Source organism: Pinus tabuliformis, chromosome 1_1 (genome assembly GCF_031772625.1).
Source record: "Pinus tabuliformis cultivar Carrire ecotype Pingquan chromosome 1_1, CPIR1, whole genome shotgun sequence".
Taxonomy (NCBI): domain Eukaryota; kingdom Viridiplantae; phylum Streptophyta; class Pinopsida; order Pinales; family Pinaceae; genus Pinus; species Pinus tabuliformis.
The window spans coordinates 657,321,994-657,335,948 of NC_142297.1; the positions used below are offsets into that span (position 1 = coordinate 657,321,994).

General features: G+C 41.8%; 1 protein-coding gene across 2 annotated transcripts in view; it reads right to left on the reverse strand.

Annotated features, from left to right (window-relative positions):
* The window catches only part of LOC149215105 (serine/threonine-protein kinase GRIK1-like), a 132,096-nt gene that overhangs the window by 71,888 nt on the left and 46,253 nt on the right, over positions 1-13,955 (reverse strand). For both annotated transcript variants that reach the window (XM_089392518.1, XM_089392519.1), the window contains exons 2-5: positions 11,843-11,917; positions 11,696-11,740; positions 10,656-10,730; positions 10,462-10,549 (exon numbers count right to left, since the gene is read on the reverse strand). In XM_089392518.1, the coding sequence (XP_089248644.1) occupies positions 10,462-10,549; positions 10,656-10,730; positions 11,696-11,740; positions 11,843-11,917 (283 nt within the window). The remainder of the gene's footprint in view (positions 1-10,461; positions 10,550-10,655; positions 10,731-11,695; positions 11,741-11,842; positions 11,918-13,955) is intronic.

Below are 13,955 nucleotides of genomic sequence, written 5' to 3' on the forward strand. Positions count from 1 at the left end.
CTACTCCTCGATTTTTGTGCAAAAATCTGCCTTTCACTATGTGCTGAATCAGCTGTACAAATCTGCTCAACTGCTGCCTTGGAATGTGTGCCAAGCTGTTGTCTCCTTCTCCTCCCTGCTCAAAAATCTCTCTTGCTCTCTTGCTCTCCTTCTCCCAATCTGCTCATGAAAGAATGAATGACCTTTTCCTCATTTTCCTCCTTTAATATAACTCCAAGTGACTTTTGGGTGATCTCTAAATCCAATGGCTGAAATAGATTTAGATCAATGGTTGAGATTAAATGCTCATTTAAATCTCACTTTCTATTTTTTAATTCACCCCACTTTAATAAAGACCCACTTAGTCATTTATTTCCAAAGTCACTTTTCTTTTCTAATTTTTCATTGACTTTATAAAAGTCACTTTAAAATTAGACTTAATAACTTTATCACTTAAAGTCACTTTTAAATTAGATTTAACTTTATAAAATTATAAAGTCACTTTAGGAGAAAAATTAAATTCTTTTGGACACTTTTCCCTAGGCCAAAGATCAAAGCCTAAGGGAACCACCTATCCTCCGGTACCAAATTTCAACGTAAACTGTGATTGCGATAACAACGCGGACCCGACTACACCATTGCAATATGATTTAACATATTAACGCATCTGTCGCATATCACATATATTGTAAAGCCTTGCCACTCTATAAAGCGCCGATTGCGATATATATATGGACCCGATGGATTCATTAAAAACAATTCATTGAATGTCGCATCCATCCCGTCAGCAGAAGGGGAATTGGCCATGTTGTGTGCAAAACTGTCGATTGCGAAAAAAGTCATGGAGGAGCGGACCCGAAGAAGTTATAGATGCGGGCGTATTGTATTTGAAGTCAGGCCTTAAGCGTTCGGCCAAGTTTTTCCGTGTAATCCTGTGTATTCTGATAAATGTGTTGCCCGGGGTTTTTAAGGCCAAAAGCATAAATTAACGTTTCCGATAACTTAGTGGGCATGAACGATTGCGATTGCGATTGTGACGTGGCATGTGGGGCCTCCCTGTTGGTACTATCTCTCCAATTAATTCTCCGTAAACAACGAAGTCTAATGTATGAATATTATTAAAGGAGAAGGACCTCTCTGATATTTTTAATAAGCAACATTTCTTTGTATTTCGACCGCTCTTCCTCCTGAACGTGTCCAATAAGCGTTGGTGAACACGAAGAGACAGAGGAAGCCAGATATCGGGAAATCCAAGGTCAAGCAATCAAAGGATGAAGCCAAAAGGTCGAGCGAGCACAGAGGAAGCGGAAGTTCAAGCGAGTGAAAGGGAAGCCAAAGGTCAGGCGTATCAGTATAAGCAAACAGAGAATTGCCTTTATGGGGTTGTTGTTGAAAAATTGGAAGAAACAGAGGCAGTCGTAGGTCCAGCAAAACAGAAAAGGGCCGAAGGTCCAACAGGATAGGAGGCATCCAAAGGATGAGCATCTTTGTTGATCGTGTTACCCTGTGAAAGACTCAGACCTGTGATGAATTAATCAGGTACAAAATGCAGTCTGAAAAACAAGTCTGTGATGTGATAAATAAAGTTTTATCTGACATTGTTTAAAGGGAGAAGTAGCTAGCAAAGAAGCAGTCGTGTTGAAGCATTTACTGTGACTATTAGAACAGATGCTTGAACAGAAAGTTGGTTCTTGTGCAGAGCTTAGTGCAGCTAATAGTAGACTCACTAAAGCTATGCAGAGACATTATCAAAGATCATGATGGCTATTGCAGACTTTGTGTAGAGAGTATGAAGAGTTGTAAAGACTCCTTCATAAGAACACTGGTTGTCATTGATGTTGTAGCATGGAGACTACAGTGAAGCTGTAAATGGACAGAACTCAGTAAAGAAGAGTTCTGAGAGCAGAACATTACTATCAAACATGCCTTGACAAAATTGGGTCGGAGCCCTTGGGGTTGGTGCCTCGGAAACTGAAAGGATTAGTGTCCTTGGGATTGGTGCCTCAGAAACTGGAAGGATCGATGTCCTTGAGGTTGGTGTCTCAGAACTGGAAGGATTGGTGTCCTGGGAGTTGGTGCTCCTAAGTCCAAGGTTGGTGCCTTGACAAAACAGAGTTGGTGCTCTAGAGGTTGGAGCCTCACAAAAGTCCAAGTTGGTGCTTGGCAACAAATTGGAATTATATATATATATATATATATATATATTGTATCTATTTTATTGTAAATATTATATTAGTAAAAGAATTTATTCTTGTTCATCTTGTGTTCTAAATATAAATGTTCTAACTGGTAAAATAACAATTGAAAAAGAAATATTGATTCACCCCCCCCCAGTATTTCCAACAAAAACATTTATAATATATTTTGATTGTGGAATGAGAGATGGTTTTTGGGCATGTGGTGTTGATGAGCCATGGTATTGGCCCATGGTATTGTAACAAATCCTATTTACAAGTTAATGATATCTATGGTAAAGTGAGCGTGAATATCCATGGTTACAAATATTGTTATATTGTTAATTAAATTAAAATATGGTTACAAAATCATTATTTTAATTTACAAGGTAAAAGGGATCTTAACTTATAGCTACTACTTGTATGTCATATATTTTAATGTGATATGTATATTATGATTTTCTTTTATCTAAAAGGTTATTCATAATTTTGTTAATAAAAGCAAAATTGCAATATAAAAAGTTGAATTTTATTATTTTTATTACTTTTAACCTTTTACAAACGCTACATCATCTCCACCAGGCTCTATATTACTTCTAACCTTTTATTATTATTTAATTGAGCCAACAAGTAAATGTTTACAAATTATTTACATCTTATAAATTCAACATATTGATATAAACTGGGGTATGACCGAGCGAGATGGCGTTAACAGAGGTTTTCACGTGAGGCGGGTTCGGTTAGGATTAGGGCTTCAGACATTATCTGCAGCAGCCCGCAACTGTTATTCTCTCCACTCCCAGTCATCCGCATCCGGCGTCGTTCATCCTACAGTTTATCGACCGGATCCGACGCTCTACGGTTAACCCGTCTCCGTGCAGCTCCATCTTCACCGTCTACTCTCCATAACCATTACGGCTGGTTTCTCTGTCGCGACCCGATTCCCTCCACGGTTATCTGTGTTTCGAGGTGCCCGTCGTTCCGAGGGTTTTTGTAACTGGCATCATGGAGGACCAGGAAGTTGTCGACTACACTGAAGACCCGCTGGAAGGTGTCTCCATCTAGCGTACGCCCCTGTCCACATCACAAGGTATGCTCCACTCTGATCTCCCGAAAAATTTGGTTGCCTACTCTGCCGGGTTGTCTCCGCGACATTTTCCCGTGATTCTCCCGGATATTCCCCCTACCTGGCCGGCTTTGTCTACGCCTCCTCACTCTCCGGCCACCCTAGGGTTTGTGGCTGGATATATCAACCCTAACCCTAGTTCCTCTCCTCATCCCGCCTCGTTACCCTAGCCCTCATCTGCTGCCCCGCCCTCCGCACTCCCCTTATCCTCCCCCCTGCTGTCGGTACTTTCTTTGGAAGTTTCACTGATATCCCTCCCCTCACCGGTCCATCTACCTCCGCCGACATTAGCTCCCGTCCCCCTGCAACAAGCACTCAACCCTCCCTTGGTATCGGCCCCGACCCGGCATCGAATCCCTTCCCGCATCCCCAGCCGAGATCTGGCCCCAAAAAGAAGTATCGTTGCTTCAAATCCAGGGAGGAGGATATTTTTCTCAGGCTTGAGGAGGACATCCAGTGGGGTGAAATCATGGATTTTGCGGACAGAGTCCTTGTGGGTCGCATCAGAGGCAGGAATTATTCGGCTGCATGCCTGAAAGCCTGGGCTACTGAAGTCTGGGGCCATCACCTGGTAGACATACCCTTCGTGCAAACCTTTGTGAGGGGATGGTTCGCATTAAGGTTCGCTCGTGCCGATCACACAAATTGGGTCCTTTCCTCCTTCTGGCATTTCAATCACGCCCCGATCCTCCTTAAGCGATGGACCCCTATGTTCGACCCGGCTACTGAACAGATTGGGATAGGACCTGTATGGATCAGGCTCCCCGGCCTCCCCCTGCAGTTCTGGTTTGAAGATATTTTTCGGAGGATTGGTAACGCCATTGGCGTCTATATGGACTACGACAAGTCGTATCTACACACCGGCATGATGGCCTACGCGCGGCTTCTCATCAATCTGGACACCAGGGGAGGTTTACAGGAATATATCACTATATAGTGGAGGGACTCTTCCAGGAAACAGAGTATTGACTATGAAGGGATCCCGTACAGATGCTGTAGGTGTCACAAAGTTGGGCACCTTTACCGGGATTGCCCTCTTCTTCGAAAAGGGCTAGATCGTGCTCAGGACGTGGTACCGGATCAATCTACTTCTCCTCCTGCTTAGCCCCCGTCTGCGGAGCCTTTGGAATCTCCGGAGCAGGTTGTCGGCGCTCCTCAAAACCCTCCTGGCAACTCGACGGAGGCTCCCACCCGCCCATCGCCTGCCCCCGCTCCAGAAGACCCTGATCCGGCAGGCGACGATACACCGGGTATGTCTGTCGCTTCTTCATCTATTGTTTTTACATCTTTGCATGATCTGGTTGTCTCTGTTCATATGCATCGGGTTGCCTCTCAGCCTCCCCCCACATCTGCCCCTTTTCAGTCTCCCTCCCCTGCACCGGTACCTCCCTCCTCTCTCATCTGCTCTATACCGGTCCCCTCTCCTAGCACAGCGTCGTGCCAGCCATCTCTTCCCTCGCAGTTGATGGAAGCGCTTTCGGTTCCCTCTCCCCCTGCTCCTCCCAGATACTCCCGCCGACCCCGAACTAGAGGTAACGGCCCAGATGCCATCGGTCTGGACCTTGACACCGCGCCCACCTCTCATAAGCTCTCCCAAGGGCGTCCATCTCGCATTTCGAAAGCCAGACATGTTGTTGATGCTAAAGTCGCTATAGGACGACAGCAGACCATCTATAGGGCCCTTAGAGCATTGAATGGCCCTGCTACTCATCCGACATGAAGATACTATCCTTTAACTGCAGAGGGTTCGCTAGTTCACCCAAAAAACTAGCCCTCAGGAGACTTCTCTCCCTCTCTCTATCGGATATTATTTTTCTGCAAGAAACCCTCTGTCCTGCGGATACCCTTATTTCCACCCTCCAGACCTGGTTGCCCTACTGGACTTTTCACGCTCTGGATGCCTCTGGGAGATCTGGCGGTTTGGCGATTGGGATCAATAATAGAGCGCTGAGAATCAAGAATACTTGGGGTGGCAGAGGGTATATTGGTATAGACGCCTATGTTCTCTCTATGGAATTAGATCTTCGGCTCATCAATGTGTACGATCCTTGCTCAGATAGGGCTGCCTACTGGAACTCATTACTGGATTCAGCACTATTACAACAGGATAATATCATACTTGGAGGAGATTTAAATTTTACCATGGGCTTCTGTGAATCATGGGGACATGCAGCCCGGATTGACCCCTTCTCGGAAGCTATATCCACCCTTTTGAATGAGCACCACTGGATAGACACTCCCATGGCAAAATTACAACATACTTGGTCTAACAATCGAAGTGGTGAGCAGAGTTTAGCCAAGAGACTCGACAGATTTCTTATCAAAGAATCCCTCCACAGCAGGATTGCCCGTATAAGGCAATGGGTGGGCTCTGGAGGCATATCTGACCACCGCCCAATCTTTTTGGAGATCTCTGATACCTACAACAAAATTAAGAGCCCCTTCAAATTTAACTCCTCTTGGTTAAAGGACCCCTCCTACATATAGATGGTAACCGAGTACTGGCAGAGGAACCCTATCAAAGAGGATGAACACTTCACTGAAGGCTTCATCAGGAAAATAACGGAGCTCAAAAGAATCTCCAAGCTATGGGCACATCAGAAGAGACTCCGGGATGATCATATTTTGAGGGAGGCAGAATGAATCATAGCATCACATGAAGAAGAGGCGGGAGGCATCTTTCCCACACAGGAAAGAAAAGACCTATACATGGCCCACATTGCAAAGCGATCACAGATCTTGAAGGATAGAGAGGAAAGCTGGCGGCTGCGGAGCAGAGCTATATGGCTCTTAGAAGGGGATAACAACACCAAATTCTATCACAAATATGCCAACGGGAGGAAGGCTATTAACACTATTTGGGAATTAATAGATGACCAGGATCATATCGTTACTTCTCAGAGGCACCTTGCTAAGCTAGCAACCGACCATTTCAGAAGCATATACAAGGCTCCCCGTGAGGCCAGTATTCTTGAAATAATGAGTGTGGCCGAAAAATTCCCCAAATTTGTCTCCCCCGAGGACCATGATGATCTCACCAAGGAGGTGACCATGGAAGAGCTAGAATCGACCATTAAATGGTTTAAGAAGGATAAAAGCCCCGGCCCTGATGGCTGGACCATCGAATTTTTCATAGCCTTTTTTGACTTATTGCAGACGATCTCCTGAAGATAGTCGAACTGAGCAGGCAATCTGGTAGGATCTCCTCGACTATCAAATCTACTTTCATCGCCCTCATTCCTAAATCCGATCACCCTACATCCTTCAATGATTTCAGACCCATATCCCTTTGCAATTGTCTCTACAAGATCATCGCCAAAATCATTGCAAACCGTCTGAAGCCTCTATTATCTCGCCACATTTCATCTGAACAATTCGCTTTCCTTGACCATCGGCAGATACACGAAGCCATAGCCACTGCTCAAGAACTCCTCCATTCCCTCCACATTAAAAAACAAAAAGGTATGATCCTCAAGGTTGACCTATCCAAAGCATTTGATAGAGTAAATTGGTTATACATCAGATTGCTCTTGACTCACCTAGGCTTCCCCTTCGCCTACATCAAATGGGTCATGAGTTGTATATCAGATGTTGCTTACAGTATTCTTCTAAACGGGGAGGCCACATCCTTCTTCACCTCGGAAAGGGGGCTCAGACAAGGCTGTCCCCTTTCCCCCCTTCTATTCCTTCTTGTAATCGAAGGACTGAGCAGGCTTATCATATTCTCCAGAGATAGGCATCAGATCACTGGCATTAACATCTCTGGAAATCTTCACCTCACCCATTTATTATTTGTGGATGATATACTCATTTTTCTAAATGGAAGCATTGGCGATGTCACTACTCTACACAATATATTTCTCATGTTTCAGCAAGCTACGGGGATGATGGTAAATGACAACAAATCTACTATCACGACTGTTGGTGTTACACGTCACGAACTTGCATATGCTGCCCAGCGCTTCCCCTTCACCTCATCCTCGCTCGCTGTCGGAATCAAATACCTGGGATACAGGTTAAAACCTCTCGGCTACAAAATTGCTGACTGGACATGGCTTCTTGCAAAGGTGGAGAAAAGACTCCAAATCTGGTACCACAAATATCTCTCTAGAGCGGGTCGTCTGATCCTCATCAAAGCCGTCATTGAAGCTACGCCAGTTTATTGGATGACACTGGCCTGGATACCCCGAGGTGTCTTAAACAGACTACAGAGCATCTGTACCAGATTTCTATGGAATGGACATCAGCCTGGGAAAGTATTTGCATGGGTGAAATGGGATACCATTGCCAGACCAAAATGTTGGGGAGGCTGGGGTATTAAAAGGCTAGATTTATTTGCAAAAGCATTAGCTGCAAAGCTTGGCTAGCAACTATTGACCACAGACAGCCTTTGGTCACGAGTAGCCCAAGCAAAATACATCTGGCCCGCTCACCTTATGGACTGGTTCCATCAGCAACATAACGTGGGACACAATATCTCCAACATATGGAAGGCAGTTCTACTATCCCTCCCCCTATTGCGGGATGGCATTACCTGGCGCATCAAGAGTGGACAAGATGTAAGATTAGGCATGGACCCATGGGTAGGATGTGGCAACATGCACAGACTTTCGGATGGCCTTATCAGACATCTTCATAGCAGGGGTATTACTCACATAAATCATATTGGCGACAGTACAAATTCTACTTTCCTACAACAGGCTTGGACCTCCGCGGCGGCCCTGGACATCCCGGAACCATGGCAGTTAGAATGGAGTAATTTTACAGATGCTCTCACACAGGCAAATATCAGATTGACTGAGGGATCGGACAAGCTCATATGGGTTATAGCCAAACACGGTCTTTACTCTCCTAAAATGGGATACCTGAAGTTAATGGAACCACATAAGCCTCCTGACATCCTACCGCACTGGAAAAAGATCTGGAAACTCCAGGCCGCCCCTCGTTGTCGTTTATTAATGTGGAACATCATTTTTGATAAAATTCCCACTGGAAAAAATCTCTTGAAACGATCTTTCAACGGACCCTTCAGATGTCATCTTTGTTGTTGCGAAGAGGAGAGTACTGATCATCTATTCATACACTGCACAGTCACCAGAGATTTATGGCACAGCATATCATCTTATATTACCTCCCTTAAAGCTTGGCAAGGGACTAATATTTTGGATGCTTGGAACAATTGGACAAGAGAACACTCAGGCAAGCCCATTAACATGCCCCTCCTTGTTTGTTGGGCTATCTGGATAGCTTGGAATCAAATCATCTTTAACAACAAGGCTCCCCACTGACCGACAATTATGAGTCTCACCATTGCTGATTATAATATGCTCCCTGAGTTAGACCGCACTGCACCAACACGTTCCTTTGCTCCTATTACCATTGATAAATCTAAGCCCTGGGCCTATTTTGATGGCTCTGCTCAGGATGAGGGATGCGGCGGGGGAGCAGTATTATATATAAATGAGTCCCATTGCTTTAAGATCCAGACCAAGCTTGAAAATGGCACCAATAACTTTGCAGAATTAAGCACCGCAAAACATATCATACATTTTGCTATCCAAAAACAATGCAGACACCTTCAACTATTTGGAGATTCGCAGATAGTTTGCAATTGGCTAAATTCTGCATCTCATTGTTTTGCTTTCTCTCTGAGACATATTCTTGACGAAGCCAAAAGACTGATTACATCTTTTGATTCTTTTGTCTGTCGCCATATATACAGGGAACAGAACACTGAAGCTGATCAACTTTCCAAAGAAGCAGCGCACAGCCATCTAGATCAATGGCTGATACAGGAGGAGATTGATGGAACCTTCCATCAATACTATCACAGGCCTTATATGGATCTTAATAGAAATGGGTCTCAGACCCGTACATAATCAGACACAGCTGATATATTTCCTTTTTGATATATGTACTCATGATTGTACAGACTATATACAGTAACTGTCTATAACAGGGCTCTCTGCGTAGAGCAAGTTTTGATATCAAAATTTTGGTTTTTTCAGCAGATCTACAAGACTCCCTACGTGGAGGTCCAGATCATACAGGATCATTTGTTGATAACTTGGTTGGCCTATGGCCACAAACGAATATGCGACCAGCATCTACAAAATGTAATTTCTTTCTTTTAATAGAAATTACAACTTTTTCCTTATGGGAAAAAAAAAAACATATTGATATAAACTCAACACAATGAGCCAACATGTAAAAATGTTTACATACTTACATTACACCTACATCTCCCCCTATACTGGGTAGTAGAGCGCCTCTCTGCGCAAAAAGCAAAGGGAGAATCAACACAACTAACTTCCCCCATATGGACAACATAATGATAAGCTTCCTATGTACAGTCTCACCATCTTGAAAATAGAAATAATTATGGTAAGGAGCCAATTGTCACTAATCTAGAGCCAACTATAAAGCACTAGGGGTCAACCCCGAAGAATCACAATGATATATTGTTTGGTGTATGCCCGTAGGGCCTATCAAGTATCACATCTACTACATAACTATGGTTGAGCACTTATGCTACTCCCAACATCGGATCATTAGACTTGGTTATGTTTTATGTTCTAGGTATTATGCATTTTCACCTTTTGCCCAAAGGGCATTGGTTGAATTCATGGGCAATTGTGGCCCTACCCAATTTTGATTTTGTGTGTGCTCACTTTTCTAGCCCAATGTACATTTGCTGCTCATATTAATAGATGATTTTATAGAACATTCTAAACGTATATATTGAGCAACTAAGGAAAGAAAAATCGTTAGAATAACATATTTTGCATCCATAGCATGCATTATAACGAATTTACTGAAATCAGTCTTGGATAAGTACAGCAAGCACTACAAGATGACTTTGACACTCGGCACTCAAATTATCAACGTAATCTTCACATAGTTTAATTTATTGTACAAAATCCAATCATACCATATGCTCACTAATTTCTAATCCCCTAAAAGAAACTTGAACAAACTTCCTTTATGCTTTGGGTGCCACAGGCCTTCATGACAAGCACAATTTTATATTGTGACCAATTTTAGAGCAGTAACAGAAAAATGACTGTCCACACAACATGCAAACACTAGTGAAAGCATCATCAACAGTATTCTTTATTTGGACTAGCCTTCAACATTAATGCAAAAAAGCGCAAGAAAACAAGTGGTTTCTTAGAATCTTACCCATGTAAAATTGATCAGTATCAAGATCATCAATCACCTCGATTAAATTGACAATATTGGGGTGGTCCAACTTTTTCATGATTGAAACCTGAAACACTGAACATAAAATGTCAGAAAAAAAAATTGGCATGATACTCTAGACGTATCCCATAACAGACCTAATGTCTTAGAACTAATGTGTTAATAGTTCCGACCTCTCTTAGTACATCTGTGAGAGCAGTTTCTGACGGTGCCACGCGCACTTTGGAAAGACGATACTTGTGAAAAACCTGCATTTACAATCCAGAATGATTTAAATCAAATCAAAATCGGTGGTAGAATAAGCATGTACATTGTAAATAAACTTCTATTAGTTTTCTTAAAATATTCACTGTCTGATTGCGAGCAAATACAGCATCACATTGCATGGCATAAAAATCAAAACAAAAAAGGCAACAAGAATTTTTATTCGAGCAATCATATATCATATAGGTCCCTATGCCTATCATTAGTTATATGTGTTCACTGGTAACATTTGAAAGATTTACATTAAGGTTTCTATCGATAAAATGCACAAGCTTATGTTATTTCATTTTCAGAAATTCTTTCTTAGTTAGAGATTGTCTCTTGTCTAGGAATTCTTCACTTTCATCTTCTTTTATATGCCTCGTATCTGATATCTTCTGTTGTGCATGTCCAAGAGAGCTGAAGTATATTGTGTGGTTTACTCAGAATATTCAGAACAGAAAATATTGTGCAGTATCAGGAACCTTGCTGCCTATACATAAGCAAGATGCAGCCAAAAAAAACCAAATTTTGGAAGGTAATTTCCTTGCAATTCAAATTGCGGACGTTATTTTGCTGGTGTCAATGGTCTACAATTTCCAATTGTAATGATATTTCAAGGTTTTTGAAGGGTCATACCAAAAAAAGTTGAAATGCAACTAATGTTTGCATATTGTCTTGTGCTAAATAGTTCTAAAGTTTGCAATCTTGAACTAACACATAACTGAATGAGCTCTAGGTTGTCTACTGGAATCTTGAAGAATTCCTAGTTTTACATGTCTGACAGAAGAAATTCCAAATTATTAAAGCAGAAATGGAATATTGTATAATTTTATTGGGGGGCAATAGACTCATTTTCCATGCCGAAATAAATCAAATTTCAAAAATATTGCATTCATTAAATACTGTCTAGTGCAGTCATAAGGTCCAAGAACAAAGAAATCAGAAATACACTGTTACAGTGCAGTACCTTGAGGGCATACAGCTTCCCATCTTTTATATTTCGATGAAGTACCTATTAGAAAGTCAAAAACAGAAGTACCATCAGTATGGTTCTCTTCACTTGTGCTTGGCATGAAATAAACCTTATTTCATAGAGAAGAAAATCTAAACCAACCACTTTGCCGTAGCTGCCTGCTCCTAACTTGTGCTCTCGAACATATTCATTGATCATTTTGTTGCCATTCATGTCCTACAAAATTCATTTTGAGGATTATCTGATGCTTTTAAACTCAATATATTTTCCAAATTTAATAATTTTCCTATTCTATTACACACAAACAAAATAATCAATGTCAGTGTAAATTAGACAATTGCAATACTTTCATTTCAGAAATCTAGTGCAGAATTCAGGCTCAAGATGCATAGGTACACAGCTCTTCAAAGAAAAAAGGTAAATACTACAATTATCAGCGCAGGCATAGAAAGCTGTTGACAAATTGGGAAAACATAAGAGTTACAGCCCTGTGAAGCAAAAGAAATTCTTGATATAAAGAAAAAGACATTTAATAGGAAAAGGATGTGCCTATTAAACTAGGAAACCGGATTCGTTCAAAACCATCGACGAATCCCAAATCGGTCGAATCGGACATGATTCTATGCCGATTCGTGTCAGGATTGGAGGGCACGTCGTGTCCTATTGTGGCACGTCGTGTCCAGTAACGTGCCCCAATTTACAAATCGTGTCTCGATTCCGAAAAGCGAGTCCTGGTTTTGCGATTCGTTTTTAGGGTTTGCGATTCGTTTTGAGGGTTCTGCAACGTTAAAAAGGGGCGTCCCTCTCAGCTCATTCACTCATTCTTTGTCGCTGCGAGGAGCGGACCGCAGATCGACCACAGTCCACCCAACGTCAGGCATCGCCGCATCGTTAAACTGCAGGTAAGTAGGCACAGCCGCACAGGATCAGGAAACGAGCTTCAGAAAGATCATCATCTTTATATAATACGAGCTACAATAAGAATATCATCTGTGTAATGAAAGCAGACCACCATATCTATGGAACAAGGCATTCTATCTTAGTGAATGAACAAATTTAAAGTTTTTTGCATAGTTCAGAATTTGAAGTCTTGCCAAATAGTTCCGATCTTGCTGATAAAGTTACTGTTAATCATGTCATATCCTCAATGCCTCCACAGTCCTTGACATATGGGCTTTTCCTGAATAGCCAGTCTTCAGAGATAGTTGATATTCCTGCTGAGTCTCCTAACCAAACTATGAAACATGAACCGGGCAATAGTCTGGAGATATGGAAGTCTCAGCAACAGGTGTTGACATCGCTCACTGAAGATAAAATGCCCATTTCTAAAATAAATTGCCAGACTTCTTTGTCAGAGGATGGTCAGCTCTCAACTGTATCTGTTATTAAAAAACACGAGTTTTTACCATCTGAACCGACATCTGTCAGAGGCTGGAAAATTTCAGAACGAATCTTAAAATTCTGCAGTTCTATTCCTTCATATGCAGCTCCAGTGATGGAATATTTAGGTCGATTTAATGATTAAACAGTTTAAATTTCAATAAAATAGTGAGTCCATCATTCCAAGGTCAAGCCTTGCACAACTCCTAATCATGAAGAAGTATAGTCATAAGGTGCTGCCGCACTGTTTGAAAAACCATGAACTGAACATATTGAAGTTGTTTACATTAATGGCATGTCTTACAGCTTCAAAAATTGTAGGTAGTGATGAGTATTATGTCTGCACATTAGGAAAAGATTCAAAGAACGTATTAGTCCATAATACATATATAGATAAGTAAATAACCTGTGGCTGTAGGCTGTCATCAATGAACTAAGCTAAGCATGCCCATAACTCAGTCATATCCCAGTCCTGAGTCCACTCAAATATAACAAGTTATATATATGTATATAAATTTAGGTAAATAGTTTCGTAATACAGCAGTTTGTTCATTTTTACAGCAGTTTGCTCATTTAAATTTTTACAGCAGTTTGTTCATTTTTTTTACAGGTTGTGGTAACATGGCTCAATCAAAGGCAGGGGCAGCAAGGAAGGAAAAGAATGTCATGGGTAGAGATGCTCTTCCTCCCCCAATATCATCAGAGTCTGCTGCAAGTAATGTTGAGGGCAGAGGACTTAAAGACAATGAAAAATATCCATTGTGGAAATATGTCACAAGAGAGGATGGGCCAAACAACAAGGGAAAGGGAGGAGGCAATGTGCAATGGAAATGCAACTTTTGTAACATTTCTTTCAAAAGCACATATTACCGTG